The 26,535-nt window shown below is 46.6% G+C and overlaps 1 protein-coding gene across 2 annotated transcripts in view; it reads left to right on the top strand.

Moving 5' to 3' along the window:
* The window catches only part of LOC146800046 (uncharacterized), a 125,614-nt gene that overhangs the window by 23,952 nt on the left and 75,127 nt on the right, over positions 1-26,535 (top strand). For both annotated transcript variants that reach the window (XM_085620963.1, XM_085620962.1), the window contains one exon: positions 1,459-1,560. In XM_085620963.1, the coding sequence (XP_085477089.1) occupies positions 1,512-1,560 (49 nt within the window). In that variant the 5' untranslated portion in view covers positions 1,459-1,511. The remainder of the gene's footprint in view (positions 1-1,458; positions 1,561-26,535) is intronic.

Below are 26,535 nucleotides of genomic sequence, written 5' to 3'. Positions count from 1 at the left end.
GGCATCAGTGTGGATTTATTACAAGGAGTTGTTTGGTACCAAACACTCCTGTGTTCAGGGAAGCCATCATGGTGCTGGGGAACTCGAGTTGCCAAGTTTCCAGCCCATGTACTCCTTATGGCTTCCCTGGCACTTACATACATAAGAATTGACTTAAGTATTGTAGGAGCAGATCTACTCATGCAGTTATGCCCTCATCTGTGGTATAGTGCACCCTGTCGTAGGGCTGTAAGGCCTGCTAGAGGGGTGACTTAATTATACCGTCAGGCTGTGCTTACTGGCATGGCAGGGTGCCATGTTAACTTTGTTGTTTTTCTCCTCACCAGGGCATGCAAGCTGCAAGGGCAGTGGCATGGTCCTAGTGAGGGTGCCCTAGGGGCTGTCTTCAGCTCCCAGGCCCTAGGTATCCAGGGTACCATTTACAAGGGACTTACAGGGATTAGAAGTACCAATAGTGGATAGTTATAGTGAAGGAGCACTGGCACAGGGGACCTCGTTGGCAGGGACACTGTGCACTACATTCGAAACCACATGAATTGCCAGGCAAAAAGTGGGGGCTTACCATGTCAAAAGAGACACTCTCTCACAGACAGGGGGCCCGATTCACAGAACTAACTTAAGACAAAATCCTAAACTTACTACTTTTGGTATTCACAGAATGGATTTACGACTACTAACTTTACGTCCGCACTCGGGCTGGAGATTCTGGCCCGGAGGTGGGACTTCCGGTCCGGAGGTGAGACTTCCGGTCCGGAGGTGGGACTTCTGGTCCGGAGGTGGGACGTCCGGCCTGGAGGTGGGGATTCCAACCCGGAGGTGGAGATTTAGCCATGGCCGGAATCCCCACCTCCGGGCCGGAATCCCCACCTCCGGGCCGAAATCCCCACCTCCAGGCCGGGATCCCCACCTCCGGCCCGGTAGTCCCACCTCCGGGCCGGAATCTCTGGCCGAGTGCGGACGTAAAGTGAATAGTCGTGAATCCATTCTGTGAATACCAAAAGTAGTAAGTTTAGGATTTTGTCTTAAGTTAATTCTGTGAATCGGGCCCAGGGTGATTTGGTTTTGCGGCATACTATGTTTAATTTTATAAGAATCTGGGTGGGGCAAACTGTGCAGGCATTTGTTTTTGTTTCAACTTTTTGTTCCCATTATGTTTTCAGTTTCCTGATTTTGTCGGCTTTGTAAAATCAATAACATTTGTTACATAAGAATGCGAAATATGAGTGACCAATACTGTCATCAGGACGTTGGATAGAAACGGGTCTATTTTCAACTTGCAACTGCCATTGTGGTATTGCTTGAGCTGTATGTGCCTGTGAGTGCTTGAATTTTCCATACATCATATGAAATAGATGCAGAAATTGATGAGGCATGCAGGAGGTAAGAGAGGTTTGGGACCCTATCTGCAGCTCTTATGATTGGCTTTGACACCACTCTCTCATATTTCTGTTACTACAGGACAAGGGTTCACAATAGAAAAAAGCATCAAAAAAGAGGAAGGGGCCCATCCGATGGTTGATCCGAACCAAGAGGAGTTTACAAACTTCTATACTCCAGCCGGTAAGCCATCTATTCTATATACATTATATTGTAGGAATATGGGATCTATTGTAAAACTCAAAAGGGCCCATTCGGAGTGATGATGCCATTAGGATCATTAACAAGTCACTTCTACAAGCAAGCTGGCAGTCACAGGATATAAATATATTAACCAATATTATGGCACAATTCGGGCCAGAGTTCACAGTAAGAGAAATTGTGACAAGATAATAAGACCCAGGATTGGAAAAAGTTAGGAGTTGGCAGGAAAAGAAAGGTCGGTTAGGAGCCCAACGACATGGATGTTTACAGCAGTACATCAAGATCACTAACCCTGCCACAGCTCATATAAACTTTTATGCTTTTGATCGCAGGAGGTGTATAATACGGTAGTCGTTACCGTTGAAGTTGAGGCCATGGTTCACAAGAAGCAAATTATTCACTTTTGCTTGTACTGGTCAAACGTCACTCTAGTCACCAGTGCAAGTCTGAAGTTTAGATGCTGGCTGACCACGTCTTTAGTATCAAAGATGGCCTTCAGTCAAAGGATCCCAGTCTAAGATTGCTTAACCTACAGGAACTCTGTCATCAAACACTGCTTTGACCTACTAATAAGAATAGCACTAAAATGTGCCCCAGCATGTTGAACCCAAGCTTTGTACAAATTTGTACGTTGGAATTCTGCCTGCATCTTTACAGCACATCAAAACTTTCAACACACTCCCCCCAGTGCAAGTTCATCTTTCATCAGAGATGCACCAGAAGCAGACCAGTTGGAAAAGTTAGTCATTATTAGGCTTCATCACTTCGTCATTGTCCAATAATTTTGTTTGGGCATCATTTTTTGACCCTCTGTTTACAAAGAGGCACATTTGGAGTAGAGGTTAATTTATGGTTGAGGTTAATGTCAGTGGATATTGCTGTATCTTGATTTCTTTTTTTTAATTTTTTTTTAGCACCTCTGTCTTGCTTTTTATCTTCTGATATTTTAATGTTTTTAGTGTCATTCTATTTTCGTCTCGAAGGTGTTCTTCTCATTATGTCACTGTATGGCTATTGATTTACATATGTTTTTATAAAAAATGAATTCAACAAATTAGACAGCTGCTTGAGCCTCAGTGACTTCCTGACGTGCCATTTTATGCTTTTTAATTTTTTTCGTACAGTGTTGCTAACATGCTCACTGTTTGCGCATTCAATTTATTGACAGGGCGTAGAAAGCAGGCTTAAGAAACACTTCTGTTTCCAATACACTTTCATAAAGACAGCAGCTGAAATGTAGATACATTAACATGACATGGTGCCCAATCAGACTTCTGAGGGACCAGAATCCTGTAAATAAGTCACACACAACAAACCTGTCCAGTGAAATCCTGTGGAATGTTATGATCCTCCTCAGTATTAGTATGTGTTTAATAAATACTCATGTAGTGTAAAATTCCAGTTACTTGTCCTACTGAGGTTTGTTGGGGCTTAAAACTTAAGTAGGATCTGCTTTAAACCTTATTGTCAATTCTTAGTCTTTCCAAACAATGGTGAGCAAACAGAGGAGATAGATATATAAACAGTGAGTATTCCAGACATTGTGCTCTGTTCCGCTGCGATGCTGCTGTAGAGGTACCCAGATTTCGTTTGGCCTGGACCAGCGGTAGTTCATTCTTGGTATTTGCCAGCGAAGCAGAAGCTGGTTCTATGCTATCACGTCTTGCCATTTCTCACAAATCATTACTTAAGGAAATCTCTCAAAACCTACCTCTTTTATCTCAGTTCATAGGCTGGTCTGCGTGTTTGCCTGTACATGTGTAGCACTTTCAAAATTCATTCATTCATTCATTCGCACCCCAGCTTTACTGCCCAGTTGACAGCCAGAGGATTCCCATTAGAAGGGCGTGAAATTACTCTGGTGGTCAAAGAGGATTCGTATATAGCACTGAAATATATTATTAATGGATTGATACAGTATCTGCAGGCCTGTTCACAAGGTCTATTAAGATTTATTTCAGTGCCGTCAACATGCATAAACTATATGAACTTGTGTAAGGGAGTTACTACATATAAAACAAAGTGTGCATTAAGGGCTCTTTTCATTGCTGGAACAGACATGGCCTGTGTTAACAACATACATGCCTCACCCAGACAAGGGCCGACAATCAATAGCTAAGGCTAGGGAGATGTTGACGGAGGTCATAACAGCATACAGGCATCTGAGACAATTTGTATTAAAGCAACTCTGCACAGAAGCCACAGATACTGAGACCTCTGCCATTAATTCACAAACTGTAAACACAATAATTAGGCATTGCCCAGCTAAATTCAATTAAATCCCAGCTGGAGGCTCGTAGGCTTATTCCACCCCACAGGTGAAACCCAGAATTATGAATATGTGCTTTCCGATGAGATGGTGCCATATCCACAGCAGTGGCCATCTTGGGGTAGTATTTTGTGATCATGTGTACTACTACACAGTGAATTCCCTCTACAGCAGTGTTATCTGATGATATAATTCAAATCCAGGAGGCGATGGAGCTTCTCCAGCAGTAGATCTATGTATGCGTGTGATGGGCATATTTGAAACCGCAGCTGAATATCAAGAAATCTGCAGCTCTTGTAGCCATATGTCAAGGGTATGCTGTGCTATCAGGTCAGTAACAAGTGGAGTTGCCAAAAATTCTCTCTCAAGTTTACGTCTCCACGGAGGGGTCTGGTTCTATGCCAGCATGACCACTCTTGGTCCCCTGAGTGCATTGAAATGAGTGTGTGAAATACAGGGCTTAAAAAGCAGCTTTGCTCATTCCTTAATACACTGGGAGAACTGTATAGTAATAAAGGGGTGCTCTTTACCATGTTTATCTGAAGCTTACTGTAAGAAGTCCATAATAATAATGGTTCCCTCAGGGGAAGAATCGACATTTACTTCCTAGGCAATAGTTTTGTGCAGAAGTAGAAACGGAAAACCTTTTCAGACCTCAATACAACGAGTGGGCAATCTTTTGAATACATTTCAACGACTTTCTATACGAAGAGTAGGCAACCGTTTTTTTGTCTGCTTTTCAACGACGGATCTATGATTTCTTTTTATCCCTGATTGGTTCTGCTAATAATGACTTTAGCCATGAGGTGTCTACCTATTTGATCCTGATAAACTCCATTACAATGTGATGCTCAGGGGTTGAAACTTCGACATACATGTGTTTACTTTAATGAACTTTTGCTACACGCGAAAATCACTGGGTTATTCGGGATCCTGCTCCCTGTTATGAAAATGTAAGCATTTTAAGTCAATTTAATGTTCGGTTTATTTGACACTTCACACTTTTGCTCTCTGTTTTGCACCATTCACTAAATACTGTGCCGTTCACAAGGAGCACCTACTGCTATTTTGTCAAAACTTGTCTGTACAAAACCTGCCTGTAAAGTATTGTCATTGTCTACCAAGACTCCTCCTCCTGCTATGAGCTACAAAACAAACAAACAAACAAACAAAAAGTCTGAATCCTTCCCTCTTTTATCCCTCCACTATCCTTTTCAACAGACTAACATGTCTGCCACTCAAATTAATTTCATATTTTACTATAGTAATTCATCACTGTTCCTTTATGGGCTTCAGAGAAGTGTGCTACTTGCCGAAAAAACACCCCCACCAGGGGTAGCAAGCGCTATATAAATGCAAACCTTTTTCCCTCTTCTATTCCTCTGCTATCCTTCTGAATCCAAATAACTGACTAACATATCAACCACTCCAATTACTTTCATGTTTCACTACACTAATTCACCACTAATCCTTTATGGGTTCCGGAGTAGCGTGCTATTCGCCGAAAAAGCGTTGTGACACCTGGTCAGGGGTAGTAACCGCTATATAAATGCAAATACAATACATGAATGTAGATAGCCGCATTTGGTACAGGCTTGTGCATCCAGAAAATATGAGTACTTGCTACACAACTGAAGTCTGAAAATGTTGCTTTTTGTTTCTACTATTACGTGTAACATTACTATTGCCTAGAAAGAGAAGGCCGTTTGCTTCCTGTGAGGGAACCATTATTCTTGTGAATTATATACCTACCCAGGTTCCTACAGATCCCATGTTTTGCTTACCACATTAAGAAGTCGAAGAAGGAAATTTTCCTGCCCGGTGCTCTTTCATAAACATAGCAGCTGCACTGAAGCTACTGGCAGAGATGGCCTTGAAAATTCCATCCTAGAAAGGAGGAGGGGGGCGGTAATAGCTAGCTTCTATGTACTGCCTGTATTCAATACAGGAAGTATTGTCCACTATCTTGTGTTGTAAAACAGGAGCCAAGCAGATCCCTGATCGTTTCATAGACCACCATGCGTAAGGAAGGTATATGACACTGTTGTAGTGGCAGTGCTAAACATGGACCGACTGCTGGAGGGATGCCGAATCACTGAGTTCCGACATCAAACCTGATGGCACCATAAAGTAGATGGAGAGGCTTTACACAACGTGGCATGTAACCCAAACAAACAAATACAACTATGCTGTTAGACTGGTATATGAACTAGAGATACGTGATGAAATATGAGTGGGCTATTTCTAACCTTTGCCCTAATTTGTATGATAATTACTGAGCTGTTTATAATGATACACATTAATTTTAATGCACATAATTTGTTGATGAATAGTGCATAATAAATTCTCTCATAGGTGTATGTACTGATTTTGTGGATCAGGACAGAGCTGTTAGTAAAACCTGCAGATGAGATAGTTTTGCTCATGTTTTGTCTGATTCCTAACACTTGTGTCCCCATAGGCATTGGGTTACTGTTTCCTTTTAGGGCTTTGGAAATCGATTTGTTCTGACCCCCAATTTTGGAGTAACAACTTAATCTTTAATCATCCCAGCAATCTAACCCCATCTACACCCCTGATTCTTTGCTCCATGAGATTTTCCCTTGCAGAAGTTGTATGTTGGCTTCCTACAGTTCAGCTGGGATTATATCATTTGGATTTTTTTTTTCACAGTATCTTGTGTTTTATAATGAAGTGAATTATTCCCATATTTTTTGTGTTTCAGATTTTGATAGATTTTTTTGAAAATCTTTTAATTTAAACAAGTTAATACACCACATTTCATCATCTTAAATGGGTCGGCACCAAATAAACTGCAGTTCACATTAAAAACTCACTTCCCCTCTCATGTTCCAGTCCGTTAAACAGTGTGTCAGCCATATAGTTTTAAGGATGAGACCAAGGGGCATATGTATGAAATTCCCATTTTGCGAATCCCAAATTGCGATATTTTGCAATTTGAGATTCGCAAAGCGGGATGTAAAAAAAAAAATCGCAAATATTTTGCGATTTCTTAATATTTGCAAAAAAGTCTCAGAAACCTCATTTGCGATTCCTTAATTACGAAATTCGCAAATTAAGAAATCGCAAAAACGGGAATCTGCAATACAGGTGCAACCTGATGACATCACAAACAGGAAGTTGGAGTCATTCCCTGCACCTGCTCACCTGAGCCACACCCAGAGGCTGTTTGGAGACTGTGAGGAGGCATCCCAGGAGAGAGCAAACAGCAATGGAGTACAACAAGCAACCTGAGGGCAAGGATGCAGAGAAGAGGAAGAGGAAACACAAGTTTTCAGAAAAGGAGCAGGAGGTCCTCATAGAGCAGATGGTGTGCAGCCATGAGCTCCTTTTTGGTAAGAAGACACTGCGTGTCCCAGAGGCAAGGAAACGCAAAATCTGGCTGGACATCCAACAGAAGGTGAATGTAGTGGGAGTGATTAATCGCACCATCTAAGAATTGCGCAAGCAATGGTACGATATGCGGCAGAGGTCTAAGGAGAGGGTGGCAGCCAGACTAAAGGATGCAAACCAAACCGGGGGAGGACCATCCACAGCAGCACAGCCAACACCCCACGAGGAGCTTGTGGAGTCGACTCTCCTGCCTGAGAGCGTCGGTGGTGTGGCTGACATCGACAGCTCCGACCCTGCATCCAGCAGCCAAGGTAAGATGCATGCCAAATCAATCTGCACTGATCCCCATCCCATGCACAATTCCCCAAATGCGCTAAATATCCTCACAAAATGTCATTCCAATCCAAGTCTTACAGCACACCCAGCAAAGCATCATGGAACTTGTAGTACTATGTCTGACAGTGTGTCCATGAGACAAAGGAAATCTAATGCAACATGTGGGTTGGGGATAAGTGAATGATACAGTGTCAGAGTTTAGCCAATACAAACTGTATGAACTTTATTGATTGCTAATTGCAGACAAAGACACAAACTCATGTAGTCCCCTTTACATCCACAGCACAATTCAGGGCACGTGAAGACACTGCAGAGGGAGAGGAGCCTGCACAGCCTGAGGACTCCAGTGACGATACTGAGCAGATTCCAATCCAGCGCAGGAAGCGCACACATGTGCCCCCACTGCCTCCAATGGAGGATGACATACAGGCAACAGGGGAGGACAGTGACAGAAGAGAGGGGAGTCACGGTGTGTCACACATGCCCAGTCAGGGCACACCAAGGCCAAGGATTCCACCACAGGACACGCGCAGGTCAAGGCCCAGGAGCAGCACTGCCACTGATGCTGAAGAAACAGTATTTTCGGGGCTGGAACACAGCATGCTGCAGGAACAGCGCCTGCAAAGTAAATCCCTTAGGTCAATTAACAGGCAGCTATGCCGTATACACAAAGACCAGAAAAACATGGGGGAGGGCGCCATGGCAGGTGCCATCCGTGACCTATGTGACACTTTGAGGCACAACCAAGCCGCCAGTGAGAGGGCTGGCCGACGTGCCAATGCACGCCTTCACACATATACAAAGGCCGTGAACCGCCTCTGCACCACCACCAGCACCCTGACGCGCAGAAGCGTCACAATGCAGGTGGAAATGGCGCACTGCTGCCAGGACATAGCCAGATGACTTGCACAGGTCACCAGTGCAGTGGAGCAGCTGCAGACAGCCAACGCAGGTGGCAGCGCTCTCATGGCCTCTGGAGAGAGTGAAGAAACCTCCAGTAGGACCAGCATCACTCCTACATTGCCAGGAGAAAGACGGCGCAGTTCCAGACAGGGTGCAGGACAAGGGAACACCATGGAGGGCACTCAGCCTGGATGCCAAACACCAACAATGCGTCACCGAAGGAGGTGAACTGTGCGGTGACAATTAATACAAAAAGGGTGAAGTAACCCAACTATGTGGTTTGCACAGTTACTTGTGCCTTACCTGCACTGTGTGCATAACATATGCTGGGTACAGCTACACTTTTACTGATTGTGAAGTGTGAATAAACACTCCACACATTATTAAGCTAATTTGTCTCATGTCATCATTGCTCACCTAGAAGTAGTTTTGTGTGATCTCAGTCCGTCTCTGGCGTCCAGCAGCTGCCCTGACTCCTGACGCAGGTCTGCCAGGGGGAGGAGGGCGATTGTCATCCGATGTGTCTGTATCGGTCACTTCTATTGTGGTGCCTTTCCTCATTGCCATGTTATGTAGCATTGCACAGCTTGCCACGATTTTACAGCAGGTCTCAGGGCTGTATTGCAGTGCGCCTCCACTTTTATGCAGGCACCGGAAGCGGCTCTTCAGGATTCCAAACGTACGCTCAATGACGCAGCGTGTAGATCTGTGTGCCCTGTTGTATCTCTTCTCACTTATAGATATGGGGTCAGGATGAAGTCCCGCACTGCATAGGCACTGTCACCTGCAGGGATAGACACAATAGGTAAGTCAATGTCCCCACCCTCCAGTGATGTAGTGGATGTATGGATGTGTGCCATTTATTTACCTAGCAGGTATCCCTCCCCAAACTCTCCAGCACTCAGACGTCTGTGTATTCCACTGTGTCTAAAGATGAAAGAGTCATGTGTACTGCTGGGGTATTTGGGTACAATGTCAGTGATGATATACTTTGCGTAGCACACAATCTGTATATTGAGGGAATGGTAGCATTTCCGGTTTCTGTAGATATATTCAGTTACTGATGGGGGTGTGATGGCCACATGGGTCCCATCGATGCAGCCAATGACGTGGGGGAAACGTGCAATCTGGTAGAAGTCCAGTTTTGTTTGCTGTAATGCCTGTTGGGTGTTTGGGAAGTATATGTGATGTGGGAGCCTCTGTAGCATTGCATCTAGAAAGGCATGTAAGAAGCGCGAAAGTGCACTCTGTGACACCCCACCAACCTCTGCTATTACCCGTTGAAAACTCCCTGGTGCCAGGAGGTGCAGGGAGCACAGGACCTGCACATGTGTGGGAACTGTTTGTGTCCTGCGTGTAGAGTGTTCCAAGTAGGGTTTCAGCTCCTCAATCAGGTCCATTATGGTCTGTGGGTGCAGCCTGTACTTGTCATAGATGTCCTCTTCAGTGTGCTGGAACAGCGTGATGGGCAGCCTGAATATACGTTCCTGTCTCATTCTCCTCTGTGCAAGAGCCCGAATACGCAGCCTCCTGGCTATCACGAACAGTGCTGCCATTGTGGTTGGGTCTGTTGCATTGTGGGGTGGTTTAAGTACCTTGCACCAGTTTACCACCTGCATGCAATTGGTGTTAATAGCGATTTCTTATTTAGCGAATTTTATGAAATCGCAATTTGCGACTTTTTCCTACATTTGTTAGCGATTTCTTATTTTGCGTTCTACTTATTGCGAATTTCGCTAATTAGGAATATCGCAATTTAGGAAATCGCAAACAAAATCGCAATTTTTGAGTATCGCAGCCTAAGAAATCGCTAAATTAGCGATTCCTTAATTTTCACTCGGCATGTGTGTCATACATATGAAATTGCGATTATTTAGTCGCAAACGCTGTTTTTTGCGATTCGCAGCGTTTGCGACTAAATTTTGGTTTCATACATATGCCCCCAAGTCACACTTTCTGAGGAACGGGAAGCACAAAGACCCCCTCTATAATCATTCCGTATACCTAAGATTTTCTACCATTTGTTTTTGGATAACCCCTATTTTCGTAGACCACTTTTTTGGCCACCATGCAACAGTCCATGTCCCGTTTCCAGTCTCTCAGGCACAACCCTCTCTCCGCCTCACGCTGACGTGCTACATTACGATTGGCTATCACCATAACAAGGTTCATCCAAGTCTGGTCCATATGGTTCAGATCTGTGACGTCCCAAATGTATGCACAATAGACTCCCAATATCGGTGCACAGCCGGGCATTCCCATATTATATAAAAAAAGGTACTCCTCTGGCCACACTTGTAGCGGCAGTTCTAATGTTTCGCTCTACCCATTTTTACCAAGGTAGTGCAGGCATTGTAGGATCTGTGCAATATTTTGAGCTGCACCAAGCAAAACCCGGCCTTAATCGCTACTTCTCTTGGGGAGAAAAGGGGCTCAGGCCACTTCTCGTCTTCCAAACCATTTAGATCTGGGTCCTATTTTTCTAGCAACTGTATGAGAGTGTCTGAGGTGTTATTAATCATCTTGCCATATGTGAGGGCAATCGTCTTACGGGTCATGTGATCTTCAATTAATCTGTCCTCCAAGGGGGAGGAGTCCGGCACCTCATAGTTGTTACATCGTCACAATTTAAGTTCCCCGATGTAGTTTGCGTCAAGATTACCTCCTCATAAATGCCAGCTAAGGACTTCCCATCGAATAATACAAATGGCCATTTTATCCGCCTGTCATTGTTTGTGGTAACTATGAGCAGACCTGGAGCTTCAGTAGAGTTTGTCAAGTAGGGGATGTCAGCTAAGCTCAAAACCAGTGCTTTATGGTCGCTATCATGTCCATCTATGACTACCATATCTTTCACCTGAGGCCACAGATCTTAATCAACCATTATATAATCAATCCTACTTTGGTTATTCATCCGTTTAAAAGTAAAGGATGCATCTGTGTCAGAAAATGTCCACCAATTACAGGCGCATACACCATAGGTTAAAGTAAAGGACAGAACTTGCTGTCCAACTTTCCAGCATCTCTTAGGGGTGATCTGCAATTTTTTTATATGCCCCTTCCTCTTGGACATGGTAAAATACTAAATCATCTGGCTAATAGGACACATTCAAGTCCCCTGCTACAATAAAATAGTGTCCCCTCTTTGAACTCTGTAAGAAATTTACCAGTGACAAAATTGTGGCATACTCCTAGTTCTGGCTAATAAAGCGATTTTAAATATTGATCAGTCTTATTGCAAACTTCCCATTTAAAGGTCAAGATCAAGGCCCAATATACTGGTTGATTCAATTTTTGGCCTGCAAATCTTACATGCCTAACTTGTTTTTACCCAGATAAGTAAACCCAGATAAGTAAACGGCCTGCAGGCGATGGTCTCACCTGAATACTAAAATCTGTGAACCCACCCTGTGAATTGGTCCAATCGCCCATGTTTCTTGAAATAGGCAAATATGGCACCCATCTATAAACCTACCCCAATTGGGATTGGACCTTAATCCCGCGATATTCCACAAGATCATTTTAAGGTTTTGATCATCTGTGATAATACACTGTATTAGAAGACCCTCCTGTGCATTATTTCCATCTGAACTAGATCTAGGCTCTTGGTGATGAAGCTGAGGTAATCTCTCTTGTGGGGTGAATAAACCATTATTCCTATACGAACCAACTGTCTCTATGTAATGAAATTACTCTTTTAGGGGCTTCTCTTTACACCCAGTAACACCCACCAGGCGTTAATCTAAACTATCCAGGTCAGTAAGCGGTTGGAACCTATTATGAGTTACAACTGCACATTTCTGAAGTTCCCTCAGCATGTTCTGAGTTAAACATCCTACCAGGGGTATTATTGCAATGGTAGGGATGAGCTGTCTATAAAAGTACTCCAGGGAAACCATACCTGTATCATGACCTGTACCTTCCCAACAGAGATTGACACCACAGTGGATTAATTGTTCAGCAAGATCTGGATATCTACAATTTACCACTATACAATCTCCATTTATATGTCTGCGCGATGGGCCAACCCATCCCACTCTTCTAACAAACCGAATATCTTGGAAATTAGAAATCCTAAGATCAGTGTTACTTGATAACCAGTGACAGACTTTAGTCTTCAAATATCCCGTAGACTCATCACTGTTAAGAGGCAATCGGGGAACATTAGTTAAAATTGCCACAAAGGTCACTCGGAAGGAAGGTCCAGAGTCACATACTTGGGATTGGCTTGTGTTTGTTCAGCAACTTGGGTGGGTTCTCCTAATTCAAATCTAGAACCCTTCTTGTTACCTCTTTGTGTGGACCAGTCAACCGTACCTCTGCTTCCCTTTTTATTTGTTCCACCTGATGTATTGGTACTGCCTTTCAATACACCCTCAACCCAGGTCTCTCGACCCCTTGTATGTGTAACGGAGGGGTCGACCTACGACGAGGCCCGAAATTTCATTATCAAGGACCCTTGCAGGGCGCACCAGAAAAACATTTAAAGTAGTGCCTTGCGGTGCCTTTAGACTTCTTTGTCCCCCAATTTTTTTCTTTCACCATTTTCAAATATCTGTGCAATTTGAGACCTAAATGGTAGAGACTCACTGAGCACTTCGGTCAAACATGAGAGCAAGGGGGGTGGCCCGACTGCAACAAGCCGCGAATGGGCGCAAACGGGCCTGCTCTTGGCCCTGGCCATGCTTGGGCATGACCCGCGCTAGGGGACCCTTCTGCCTTCATTATGGCGCTCCTGCGCCTATGGGCTGACGCTGCAGAAGCATGGGAAGCTGGGCAATGTGGTCTCCTGCCCCAGTGGAGTCCCAGCAGTGCGCAAGGAAACTGACTATTTGTAAGAGACACCCGTGCTGTGGGATTCCTCTGCCTTCTTTATGGAGCTCTGGCGCTTATGGGATGACGCTGCAGAAGAGGGGCTGGGGGATGTGGTCTCTTGCCCCAGCGGAGTCCCAGTAGTGTCCAAGGAAACTGACGATTTGTAAGAGTATTACCCATTCCAGGATTTCCTCTTCTCGCATCTGACCTTGAAGTGAATTTTCCTGATCACTTCAAAGTTGCTGGAGAAGTAATGATGTGTCGTCCTGCTTCTGAATTAATCTTTTATGACAAACTCAGTATTTGTTTGCTCCCTAGAAATAAATGGCTTAGTTCAGAGCCTACGCATACAATGTAAGGGTGCAGGGTGCGCTCGATTAAGGTTTCTGAGCGAGGAAGCATGGGAGAGTTTGCAATTGGCAGTGGTTATGAAAAATAGTCTGGACAGCTGGAAAGTGATTAATGCTCCTTTCCTCAAAAATAAGAGTGATCCCGACTTTAGATCTACATGTGGAAGAAGAAGCATGGGTGTCAGACTTCACGAAAATATTCGGGGCATCTGGTAAGGAGTAGGTCCCCCCCAAATAGTTTGCAGATGCTGAACCAAGGGGTAACTTGGTATTTGATCTGGCAGAGGTGAGGTGTGGGATGACAGTGTAGCTCTGATCAGGCCCCCGGCCCAGATGGTGTCCCTATAGACTTCTTTTTAGAACTTCAAGAGATTTGGTCTCTGTTATTGACCACCATATTTAATGCTATAGGTAAGATGGGCTTCTTAGCTTCTTGGAAAAAACAACTATTATCCCCATATATAAACAAGCATTTGCAATGCAATCTGTCTCGCCTTTGGGACCTTGTAAGTGTTTAGCCAGAGTTATTGGCTCTGCTAATCCACAGGTGTGGTCAGCTGTCCTATGTGACCCACAATGTGTGACCCTAGGCAAATCATGTTCTCATCATGTGCCTTGTTCCTATTTCTTGTCAAACTGGGTGTTTTTGAAGACTATACGGATGCATTCACCTATAGACAGACATAACGGAATAGACTCAGCACAGATAGAGGCATTGGCAGCTTTCTCCTCATCCACCAACTACAACTGGTTTCAGGTAGGTGGGCTTGGGAAGCACTGTGTGCTTACTAGCATCAACTCCAATTACTAGGAAAGCCTACTGCTGCAGGACCATCAACTTGTGCAGCACCATCAACTTGTGCAGCATGCACTTGGGATCAAATATATCCCCCCATTTACCGAGTAGCCATAAACCCCACATACTGAGCTTCCAGACATGATGAAGGCAAGACCCTGGGACTCTGGACAGCCAATATTGCCACAATAACACAGGTTGAAAGTATTTTGCCCAATCAATATTAGTCTACTGCTACTGGGACCTGTCAAAGTATAAGTTGATGGGCCAGTGGGCAGTCTCACTAACAATGGGCATAATTTGGGTCAGTATCCACCACTACACTTACTCCTCCATATTAGACCACCCATAGCCTTAACATTAGCGAAAATGTTCATTACTGATTTAAATATTTTTATGGTCTTACTTTTGGACTTTTCTTTGCCTTCTCAGTGACCATAGCTCTCCTCCTCCCCACTTGAGAGGATCCACGCCCCAGCCCTACCGCAAATTTTACTACTGTGCGAAATATGACCTACTGGCAGAGTATGTCCGTGGTCGTAATTTCCATCTGCAACCATAAATAATCCACCGACCGTGATCTCATGATTGTCTTTCTGAGGGTTACCGCAGCAGGAGGATTTTTGGAATCCCTACATTTCACATAAAAAGCTGTGAGTCGAACCTACAGTTGTCCAGCATAAATCTTGGTTTCTAACAAGTTCCTCTGAGGTGGCATAAGATAGTGGAATAAGAGAGGTCAAGAAGAAACTACTGTGCACAATACCGCTGCTATCATGAAGAAAAGACAGGAGTGAGCACTTGGTAAACCTGCACCTGAAGAAAACTAGAAAAAAGAGAGGGACAGAGTTTTGGGTGGGAGGATAGGCGGGGGAGCAGGCATGTGAGGGAGAAAGAGTTTAAAGAACAGAGAGAGGCAGAGCTTTGGGTGGAGGGAAGGACGCAGGGTTTAAAGGGACTGCTTATGAGATAAAGAAAGTTAGTTTGAGGGGCAAACCGTGAGTTTGAAATATTGTTTAATGGGACGGGAATCGTTAGACTAAGGGGAAGACATCCGGGGCCCAGACAGGCAGACACCTGATTGTATGCCTCTTCCGGTTGCCACTAAGCGCTGACCCTGTGATGCAGCCCTTACCACTCCTCACCCTGCCCAGTTCCACACCCCTCGGGATATGCACTCGGGACACGCACTCACACTCACCGGCTTCCAGAGGGGAGAAGTTCCAGGACGAGTTCTGTGCTCCGGGGACGTGGAAGACACCAGCCCGGGTTCAATGCGATGTTTGCCGGGTCAACAGGTCTTGTGCGCCCCAATCCTTCCTTATTGCCTCTCTTCAGGATCCTCGCTCCTGCCATCTCGCCAGTGTCTGTTGTCGCTTGGTGCCGGATGATGATGATGGAAGAGCCTGGCAGAGGGGAGCGGTGCTGGGGGAGAGGAGCCAAGGGGTGGGGCAAGCGGGGCTCACAGGGCGTGATTGCAGTCCGCACCCAAGCCCAGGTGGGCTGCCTCCGTGATGCTGCAGAGGGCTCATTCTTTCTGCGGCAGCCCACTAATGGTGGCTATGCTTGCCACTTCCTGATTTCCAGATTGCCTGCTGCCGCTGGATGTAGCAACGAAACATGGGAGCTAAGGTCCTATATGTCTGGGATATGCCTCCCTTATTCAGTAAAGGCCCATGAGTATTCTTGCCTCCAGTGGATTGTATTCCGGCGGTGTGACGAGTGTACTTTGGTACCCTGACAGTGCTTGTCTAAGCTGGATATAGCAGTAAAATTGGGATTTATGTAGGGAGGATTCTGTTTTGTCACTCTCCAAAACATCCCCCGGCCTCAACACACCTATACAGTCCCATCCCCAAAATCCCAAAGTTGTGCCACTCGGTCCTGCCACCTTCTTGTCCAGAGGGAAGATTCCAGTGTCGTTTGGTGATCCCACATGGCCCATCGCAATGCTGACCTCCAGGCCTGGAATACTGCCCTGGGAGTGGCTGGGGTTGGGTGTTCTGTATAGTATGCCTGCGGTATTATCCAGGCCGGTTAAGGAAACCTCCACCCTAAATGCAGGGTTCCCCCTTCCTCCTACCCCCATCCACCATGTATCCAGTCGTTCACCACTAGTGTATGTGTGGCCCAATAGTAGAGGCTTATGTCATCCATGGCCAGGCATCCTTCCAATAATATATTTATCAAAGGAAATTCTGGGAGGGTTGTTGCCCAATAGAAATTTACGAGTTTTAGATGTGATGGTGCAAACCAGTGGTTTGGGATAGAGACGGGAAGGTTTCGAAGAACATACAGCAGGCGCGGAGGATCATCGTCTTATATAGGGCTGCTATCCCCAGCAGATTGAGAGGCAGTTTGGTCCATCTGTCCTCATCTGCTTGAATGGCGTGAGTGAGCAGCTGAATATTAAGGCTTCAGGCAAAATTCTGATTCCAAGGTCATGTGGATCCCCAGGTACCAGAAACTCAGTTGTCAGATAGGGATAGTAGGGTGCCATGCTTCGTCCCATCGATCACCTGGATCAGGATGGATTTGGACCAGTTTACTTTAAGTAAGATGTGGCCCTGTTACATCCGGTTGGGCCATAAAAAGAACATCAACATAGAGGGCATTCCTGTCCTCCATTGCCACTCCCCAGTAAAATCCCTAGACCTAGGCATCGCACTGCACACAGATCGACAACGGTTCTATCACCAGGGCAAAAAGAAGAGGGGCCCGAGAGCATCCCTGCCTGGTGCCTCGTAGAGTCAGGAATCTAGGAGAGGTTGCCCCATCACCCGCACTTGAGCTGGTGGCTTGGCATATAAAATGCTAACATAGGATTGGAAAAAAGCACCAAGGCCCAGTTTGCGTCGCACCTGCTGTTAAAAAAAAAAAAAACAGTCCACCGAGCCAAAGGCTTTCTCAAAGTCCAGGAGCATAAGTGCTGGGGAGCAATGTAGTGACTGGAAATAGGTCAGGGCCACATGGACTCTCCAGATGCAGTGTATTGTGCTGCGATGGGGAATGAAGCCGCATTAGTCCGTATGGATCATTTGACTCAAAAAATGGGTACGGCGTATGTCCAGGACTTTAGCAAATAGTTTATAATAGATAAAATATTATAAGGGAGATAGGCCAGTACGAGGAGCAATGCTCAAGTCCCTAATCGGGTTTCAGGAGCACCACTAGGGTGGCCAGATGTATTTTCGTAGGGAAATGACCTTGAGTGATGGCCTCAGGGTACAGGTCTAGAATAGGAGGTAGGATAGTTTGGCGCAGTCTACAATAGTGTTTTGAAATCGTATGGTCCGTGAGTCTTGCCTGGCTTGAGATCCGAGAGGGCCTCATTATTCACCTCTATTAATCAGTAGCTGATCTAGGTCTTCCTGTTCCGAGGAGTTCAGCCTGGGCAGGGGTATATCAGCAAGTAATTGGGGGTGCGCCTCATGCGCCAGACGTATATGTTTACTGTAATGGGAGCCATAGTAGTCCGCAAAGGCGGAGGCAACCTCAGGGGTGGTTATGGCTTGCACCCCATTCGGTTTAGTCTTCTTAGACACTACTCTGGATTTCAGTTACCTAGTGGCAAGCCAGTGCAGGTGTTTGCTGGATTTATCACCCCATTTGTACACTCTTCTAGCTGAGCCTTCCTAACATCGGCGGCCTCGTCCAGGCATAGTTGGCGCAAGGTTGCCCTCTCCAGTGCCGTCTGATGGCTTATCAGTTCTATAAGAGTATCCCCTCTTCTGGTCTCTAGAGTCACAATAGATGTTTCCAGTTCTGGAATGCTTGTATACATGTCAAACAGGGGTGTGGAATTTAATTTAAAAAATGTACTTGTCCAAGTAACAAGTTGCTTCATAAATGTACTTGTACTGTAAAAAAAGAAAACTCTACTTTGGTGCCATGTAGTGCAGCGACAAATTAGGGCAGCAATCTCATTATATAGGAGCTCTAATAATAGCCTCTCTGACTCTGGCAGGGCTAATACTATAGTAGGGCTTGAATAGTAGAAATGTCCTCATTTTGTCACCTTTCCGTAGATCTACATACTGGGGCTGGACGTAGCGATAAGCAATAGTTCCAGGGTTGGAATGCCCTTCTGAGTCTGTGCAAACCCACTAGTTTGCATGTTTTAGGAGTTTTCACCAGCTCTTCTCTGATCTTTTCCCATTCTGAGAAAGGTTGAAAAGGTACTCTTGACAAGGGCAGAAGTAAAACTTCTTCCAGGAATGGGGAAAAAAGTGGTTGGATGGAAAGTGAACTTTTAAACCCTCAACAGACTTTCACATGAGCAAATCTACACATACATATTTGCTCATGCTAAAATACAGATCACAAATATTTTCTAGGAGTACAATGTTCTGGTCTACTTGTGTAAATTCTTGGGAACTAATTAAATATGTAAATCTGCACTAAAGCAAAGGCCTGTATCCTGGGTTAACTTTGGTAACTTCCTTTAAGTATTGGACCCCTAATTAGGTGTCTGGGGTTAACAAAGACCTTTTGTTTTTATTAAAATTATATATTTTTCTCTCTATCCATGTTCCGGCTGGCTTCACCGTGAGTGATAGCAATCTGCTCTTTCGAAAAGTAGTTTTGTTACGTGCCAAGGACTACTGTGGCAATGTGTGCTTTTTGAGACCAAAACATATTTTTGCCTTTACAATTGTGAGGGCCCGGCAGCTCCCACAACAATAACGCTTTACGAAAGCATTTTCGAAACAAGACACTCATTGACAAAACCAATGTTGGACCTAATGGCTTGTCCAATGCTTGTTTGTTTTCATGTTTCTTATAATCATGTTGAAACTGGTTACACTGCTTTTCCATTATGAATATTTTTGGGAAATGCTTGCATGCATTAGCACATTATACTAAATGATGCTTCAAAGAAATGGTGCCTAAAGTTTCATAATAATTTAGCTAAACATTTTTTTTCCTAGTTGCATTTTTTTGGTGAAGATTTTATTTTGAAAGCAAAGCATCATCGATCTTGTTTTCAAGCTTCTGCAAATATTTGCATCCCTTTAGAGAGCATTCTGGGAGCCCTTTACGTAGCCTCATATTCTTAAAATCATTTTCATACTGGAACCACCATCAGTAGTGCAGTCCAAGCTTACAATATTTATTTACAGCACTCAGCCTAATACTAAAGGCTTTGCATTAATGAACCATAAATATAAGTTCGAACAGTATTAACGTATGGACACATTATTACCTCGACTGAAGACACTTCCCTTCCTTGTTCCATAATGTTGTACTGGAAACTGGCAGCTTGAGGGTTTGTGATGCAAGGGGTTGTGCCTCCTTGTCCCAAGGACTAAATAAACATGAAAACTTGTTGTCCTTGACCCCAGACAATATGTCCTGGGCGTCAGTCTCCACTGGGTCCCAGTGTGGATCGTAACGGGCGCACGGTCCGAAATGCCCTTCGTGAAGAAATGGGAGCACTGCAGGGGAAGTTAGTCGGAGGCTGGGAGCAAAAAAAAGATAATGCAGGGCCATGAACCATGGACTGATGAGTTTTGAGTGGGGATCATGCTACATCAATCCCTCCTACTGGTGGTCTCTAGACCACTCAGGACAACGTGGAGAGATGCGTGTGCAGTGGAGGGCAGGGCTCAATAGTAGGCATTCACTATAACTTGCTCAGTGTAGATGCCCCACCCCAACTGGCTTCACCCACGCTGCAGGCAGTGAAAGATCGTGTACTTTCCCTCCTCCGGTAGGAAACTTGTAGGGGTGATTTTGGTGACATCTTGATTGTTATCGTGATCGTATGACTTTCGCTGAACTTGAGCTTGTCGCGTGTAGTGTAAGAATTACATTACGCATCCGGATTGATACATGAGTTGCCCCTTTACCCTTGTTCCACGGAGGATGGCATTTCTGTCATGGTATTTTAATATTTTGGTGATTATGGGGCAAGTTGGGGCCCCTGAAGGAGGTTTTTGGGCGAACGACCTGTGTGCTCGTTCAATTACAAGGCATAGTGACAGAGTATTATTGAGCCATAATTTAAACTATTATTCCAGGAACAGTTCAGGTGTGGATCACTCTACCCCTTTGGAAACTTCAACAAAACTGAGATTGCTCCTGCGGGCTTAGTTTTCGTTGTTTTCTGCCCGGTCAGTAAGAGTCTTGTAGTTCACAGTCAGACGGAACACCTCCATCTTGAGTAACTTCCAGTTTGGAAAGGCTCCCTTCTGCTTCAAACACTCTAGATGTGATGTTGTGAAGCCCTTGTTGCAGAAGGGCCACGTCCACCCATACCTCCCGGATCTTGGATTTGAGGGCAGAACGTGAGAGCTGTGTGGCTTGTAGGATCACTGAAGAGGCCCTCCTCCTGGAGGTCACCCTGGGGATCTCTGTCAGTCACCCCCTTCTGACCTCCAGATGGTGCTGTGAACTTGTCATTCTTGGGTTGCACTGGGCATTGCAGTTGTTTGGTGCAATCCTCCCGCCCCCCTCCCACCCCCTGGTTCGGTCCTGAACCTTTGATAACCGAACCACTGTGTAATGAAAAGCACTATTCTCGGCCCACCTGCCCCCACAGCACTCCAGCCACAGGCAGCACGAGAAGCTGGGTTCCGGGATTTCCTAAACTGTGGTGCAGAGGGGTGTCCCTGAGATGCCTCCACAGCGTCTCTTAATCAGCAGCACTGGCATGTAGCATTGAGGCACATGTCCCCTCCCGGGCCCATCATCTGATATGACGGCAGATCTCAGGCGGCCGCCAAGCAGCCCAGTGCAGCCCCAGGCCACAAATCTATCACCCCCTGGGCACCTCCACAGCCGGCTTGTCTCCGTATCAGCAGTGAGGGGTTATTGTCCATTCCAGGGGAGGTGGCTTCTGTCCCTCAGGTCTGGAGCTGAGGTCCCTGCTCAACTGTTGTGGTCGATGCCCGAGTTCCCACAGCCACTCACCCCAAACCCCTCCTGGGTGGTGAGGGGGGCCTACAGGGGCTTGTCAGGAAGCTTCAACATCCCGGTCGTGCAGTGGGTGCTCCGGTTAGCTGCACGGCCTCATTGCAGCCTGGGGTTAGGGGTGCCCGCTCCAAGTTATGCAGCACACCAGCACCGCTCTCGAGTAAAAAACATTCAGTAATAGAGCTGGGTCAGAGATGTACCTTCTCCCTTCTGAATCTTTGGCGATGAGCATGGATGGATAATAGATGGAGGATAATGCTACTAATAGCTGTCTGGAGGCGTAGCGGGTAGCCCGCTGCTGGTTGCACCTGCTGGTGCTCTGCAGGACACTTATGCCTCAGTCCAGACGTATGTAAAAGTAATACGCCTGACTCTGGTGTGGCTGGCTTCTAGCTGCAGCCTACAAATAATGTGGTGCATGTTGACTGATTATAGGAGAATCCGACATCTGTGCTCACCAGCATCGGTACACAGCAGGTCGGCATATGCATTCTTCATCATTGTAGGAAACTGTATTTCAACTTACATTAAAGTACTCTTGATAGAAGTGCCTTTTCAAAATCAAGGGTATTATTGTCGCTTCTATCTTCACCATTCCATCATCTGAGGATAAAAAAATAAATAAAAATCCAGTATTTGTAAAGCGCACAGCTACCCGTAGGCATCCCGGCGCTGGGGGCCATAGGGAAGGTTATGCGAGCTATTGCCCAGAGTCACATGGTGCTGGGCTGACCTGCCACCGGTGCTGGGATCGAACCGTGATCCCCAGTGTCTGGCGTCAGTCGCCCTGGCCGCTGCGCCACACCTCTACCTGCCGTTCCTAAGCTTCCTCCTCATGTCATCCAGCTCTCTGAACTTTCTTTTGAGACTTCCAGTGTTAAGTCTTTTTCACAGGCTCAATCGCAACCTCACATGTTGAGGTATAAGGTGATGCATTCAGAAAAGCACACTACCTCCAGGGTATAAGGAGCTTTAGTCCACTCTTGGGAGCAAAACTGGGACAAATGACTTGCGGAAGAGACAACACAATCGTCCTCATCTGAACAAACACTCCCCCGCACTCCTCTTATCTCTCCCCTTTCCCCATTCTCTCGCATCTATGACCATGCCCCTCTCCTAATCTCTCCTTGCCTAGGGTGACAAGATTCTCAAAACAAAAAACGGGGACAGGTCATAGACATAGAAGTAGGACTACGGTTTGCAGTAACAATCGACATAAAAGTAGGACTATTTGACAGCTGTCATAGACATAGAAAAAGGACTACAATTACAGCTCCCTCCACAGACCGAGATGAAGTATTACAGACAACAAATCTGCGGTCTTTTATTGGCAACCCTCTCCTTCATACAGCAGCATTAGTACTTTTTATTACATTTACACTTTTAAGGACTATAGCATATATTTGCCAAAAATCAATAAAACATCACAGGCTAGCAAAGGCCAGATTTACTAGCGTTATCAATGCTCGTTTCTATAGCTGCACGTCAGCACCACATAAAGTACAACTCACCAATGTTGCTTAGTTGCTCATGACAGAAAAGCATGGGAGGTAAACTGTGGAATGCTAAATTGCCAAATGGCAGCCATGGACCAATGTACAAAAAAAACCCTTCTCTCCAGGTATTACTGCCTTAGGGTCTTAAGGGTGGCAAAGTAAACAGTAAACAGTGCAAAGAGAGCATGCGCGCGCATGCCCAACCGGAACAATGAAAAACAGGGACATTTCTGTGTTTAACGGGGACACTGTTTGAAAACAGGGACATTTGAGTCACTTGGAGAAAAGTGTCGGGACACGGGGACACTTCCCCAAAAACGGGGACCGTCCTGGGAAAATGGGGACGTCTGGTCACCCTATCCTTGCCTCCATCCGCGGCCTCCTCTTCTCTTTCTTCCTCCCTCCTCTTCTCCTCCCTCCTCTTCTCTTTCTTCCTCTCTCCTCTTCTCCTCCCTCCTCTTCTCCTCCCTCCTCTTCTCCTCCCTCCTCTTCTCTTTCTTCCTCCCTCCTCTTCTCCTCCCTCCTCTTCTCTTTCTTCCTCCCTCCTCTTCTCCTCCCTCTTCTCTTTCTTCCTCCCTCCTCTTCTCCTCCCTCCTCTTCTCTTTCTTCCTCTCTCCTCTTCTCCTCCCTCCTCTTCTCTTTCTTCCTCTCTCCTCTTCTCCCTCCTCCTCTTCTCTTTCTTCCTCTCTCCTCTTCTGCCTCCTCTTCTTCTTTCCTCCTCCCTGACACAGCAGTGCCGTCGAAGGCCAGTCTCGCAGGTTGATAGCGTAGGCCCTGAAAGACCCACCCGGGTATTGGCGAACATCCTCTACATATCATACCATTCGTTATGTCCAGAGGATATTCTGGCTCCAGCATACTAACTGCACCTGCAGTACTCTGGATCACCGATGGTTCCACTGCTGCACCAGGACCACATCCCCCGTACACACCCGGGGAGAGTATGAAGGCCAACACCGACCCTCCCGCCTGTTGCTCCCCGGCACACAGGCATATACATCCCTCGCCTTACATGCCCCCCCCACCTCACACCCAATCACCCCCATAATGTTTAACATTTATGAGAAGCACTCAGCACATTAGGTGCCACTATGTTATTCTCTCTTGCCAATGTTTTGTGTGACCAATGACTCTACGACACTGTGATGTAACATGTCAAACTTGTCAATAAAGAAATATTACACACAAAAAAAGAATGGTGAAGAGACTCGCTCCTTTGAGCACTGACTCTTTAGGGTCTGATTCTTCCACGCATTGGCCGACCCTCCCTTCAAGATATCGAGAGTCCATTCCATCCAGGCCTTTGCTTAGTGATGATCCAGCAGTCCTCAAATACAGCTTAAAAGAAGCAGAACATTCCCATGGCCACTCCTGCAGCATTATTATATAAAGGGCGCCCTGTTTCTGTTTGCATCACGGCTCACCTTTAACTTTAACCTGCCAGTAACCACCTGTCCCCCAACCCCTGGGCAGCTGTCAACTCACTGCAGTCCTGAGGCAGTGTCTTAGTAGAGGGCATAGTGACCACACCGGCATCCGCTCCACTCAACACGCATGCACAGACGTCACCCATAGATTACACTGACACTTTCATTGTGGGTGAAGAACTGCTGCAGGTTTATTTCATACAACATAAGTATGACGATAAGTGGGTTATCTTACGGGCGATCCAGGACAAGCAGACCCTCGCTGCTCCGCCCGCCTGTCGAGCCAGCACGCACGGTGGGTCGATGCCCTGCAGTGCGGCACATATTTTCAGATCATCCTTTGGATCACGTGATCTGTCGCATACTCCTGCCCCTTTTGACGGGGGCGGAGCGTGTTGTGGCACACCCCCGGTTGGTCAGGCCCCCCAACCGCCCGAAGGACTAACGGGGCGCCGTCGCGGTCTTCGCAGAACCTCCTTTGGCTCCCGGACCTTGGCTCGGGCACCCTTAATGTGCCGGACAGGGGTACCCTTACTGTACCGCCTGTCGCAGAGGTACCCTTACTGTACCCTTCTGCCTCCAGATCGCCCTGTAACTCCGCCTGCAACGCAAGAAAAAACATTAAAACATTCCAATAGCGCGCTACCTCCGCTGCGCAGGGTAAGCGGAAAGGGTGGGAATGCGCGTGGCCAGGAGGAGCGCGCCGGAAGCAGAGGAAGATCAGAGGGGGTGAGGCGCCTAAAAAGGGGGGGCTAGCCTCGCCCACCCTAGTGGCACGCCTCCCCCGGACAATCCCATTGGGAGCCTCCCCTCCCCGAGGTGCGGCCTCACGCGAGGCGGAGCAAAGGGGGGGGCTCCGATGGGCGGCCACTAGAAGGCTGCCCTGCTGATGTCTCCCTGCGCGGGACGCGGGCAGCGGCATAGTGACCACACCGTCATCCGCTCCACTCAACACGCATGCACAGACGTCACCCATAGATTACACTGACACTTTCATTGTGGGTGAAGAACTGCTGCAGGTTTATTTCATACAACATAAGTATGACGGTAAGTGGGTTATCTTACGGGCGATCCAGGGCAAGCAGCCCCTCGCTGCTCCGCCCGCCTGTCGAGCCAGCACGCACGCACGGTGGGTCGATGCCCTGCAGTGCGGCACATATTTTCAGATCATCCTTTGGATCACGTGATCTGTCGCATACTCCCGCCCCTTTTGACGGGGGCGGAGCGTGTTGTGGCACACCCCCGGTTGGTCAGGCCCCCCAACCGCCCGAAGGACTAACGGGGCGCCGTCGCGGTCTTCGCAGAACCTCCTTTGGCTCCCGGACCTTGGCTCGGGCACCCTTACTGTGCCGGACAGGGGTACCCTTACTGTACCGCCTGTCGCAGAGGTACCCTTACTGTACCCTTCTGCCTCCAGATCGCCCTGTAACTCCGCCACAGCTCTGGGGAGGCTTTCGTCGCTGCCAGAGCCCCCCTTCCTCCCTTCGCTGTTATAGGTGCCCTGCCCCTGCGAGCCAGCTTTTAGTGGGCTAAATTATGGGTCCTGTTCTGTAACCCGTAAATGACGGCATTAATTTGCAACATTACTCAGAAGCCCAGGGCAGACTAACAAAGGATGTCTTTTGGCCCCACTGCCGTTCAGCTTAGACGTTACTGGTGCTCCTAACTTTCTTAGCGATGCCACTGCAGATCTTCCTAACGTAATTATGGGAAGATCTAGCACCTACATATGGAGCCAGAACTGAACCATAGCTGAATTTGTCAATCCATCGATTCCCTTCATATCCTAGCACGAAGAAGGTTTTAATTTCCACTTTGTCTACAAAGGTGATGTATAGATAGCGTCATGGTTCCTGAATTGCTGCTGCTGCTGCGAGGGGTGCATGATTTCTCAGCAGGACAAAACATTTTAACGTAACTGCTAAATGGACGGCTTTTATCATGACTCCGGATAAAGCCAATATGACTGACTGAGCTGCCGAAGAATACATCTCTCAGCTCGAGGACCAAATTTGTGAACGTTTCCCACCTCCCTGGCTCCAAGGAGAGGCAGAGCGAGAAGAGCAACACCTAAATCTGTTTCTCAGGCTGGAAAATATGGCATGGGTAACAAGGCATTGGTGAAATAGGCGTTTATGGACCTGCAATCCTATGAAGATTTTTCAATTGGCCAAATTAGGCGCCTTCCTGGCTTGGAATTGTGTTCCCAACAGCTACAGCACAATAAGCAGGGTGAAGGTAACGTGTGGGTTAACCACTTTACCTACGTATATACACACAAGCTGACATC

Source organism: Triturus cristatus, chromosome 8, assembly GCF_964204655.1.
Source record: "Triturus cristatus chromosome 8, aTriCri1.1, whole genome shotgun sequence".
NCBI lineage: Eukaryota > Metazoa > Chordata > Amphibia > Caudata > Salamandridae > Triturus > Triturus cristatus.
Note: the sequence above shows the minus strand (reverse complement) of the source record. Positions and strands in the feature narration are given on the sequence as shown.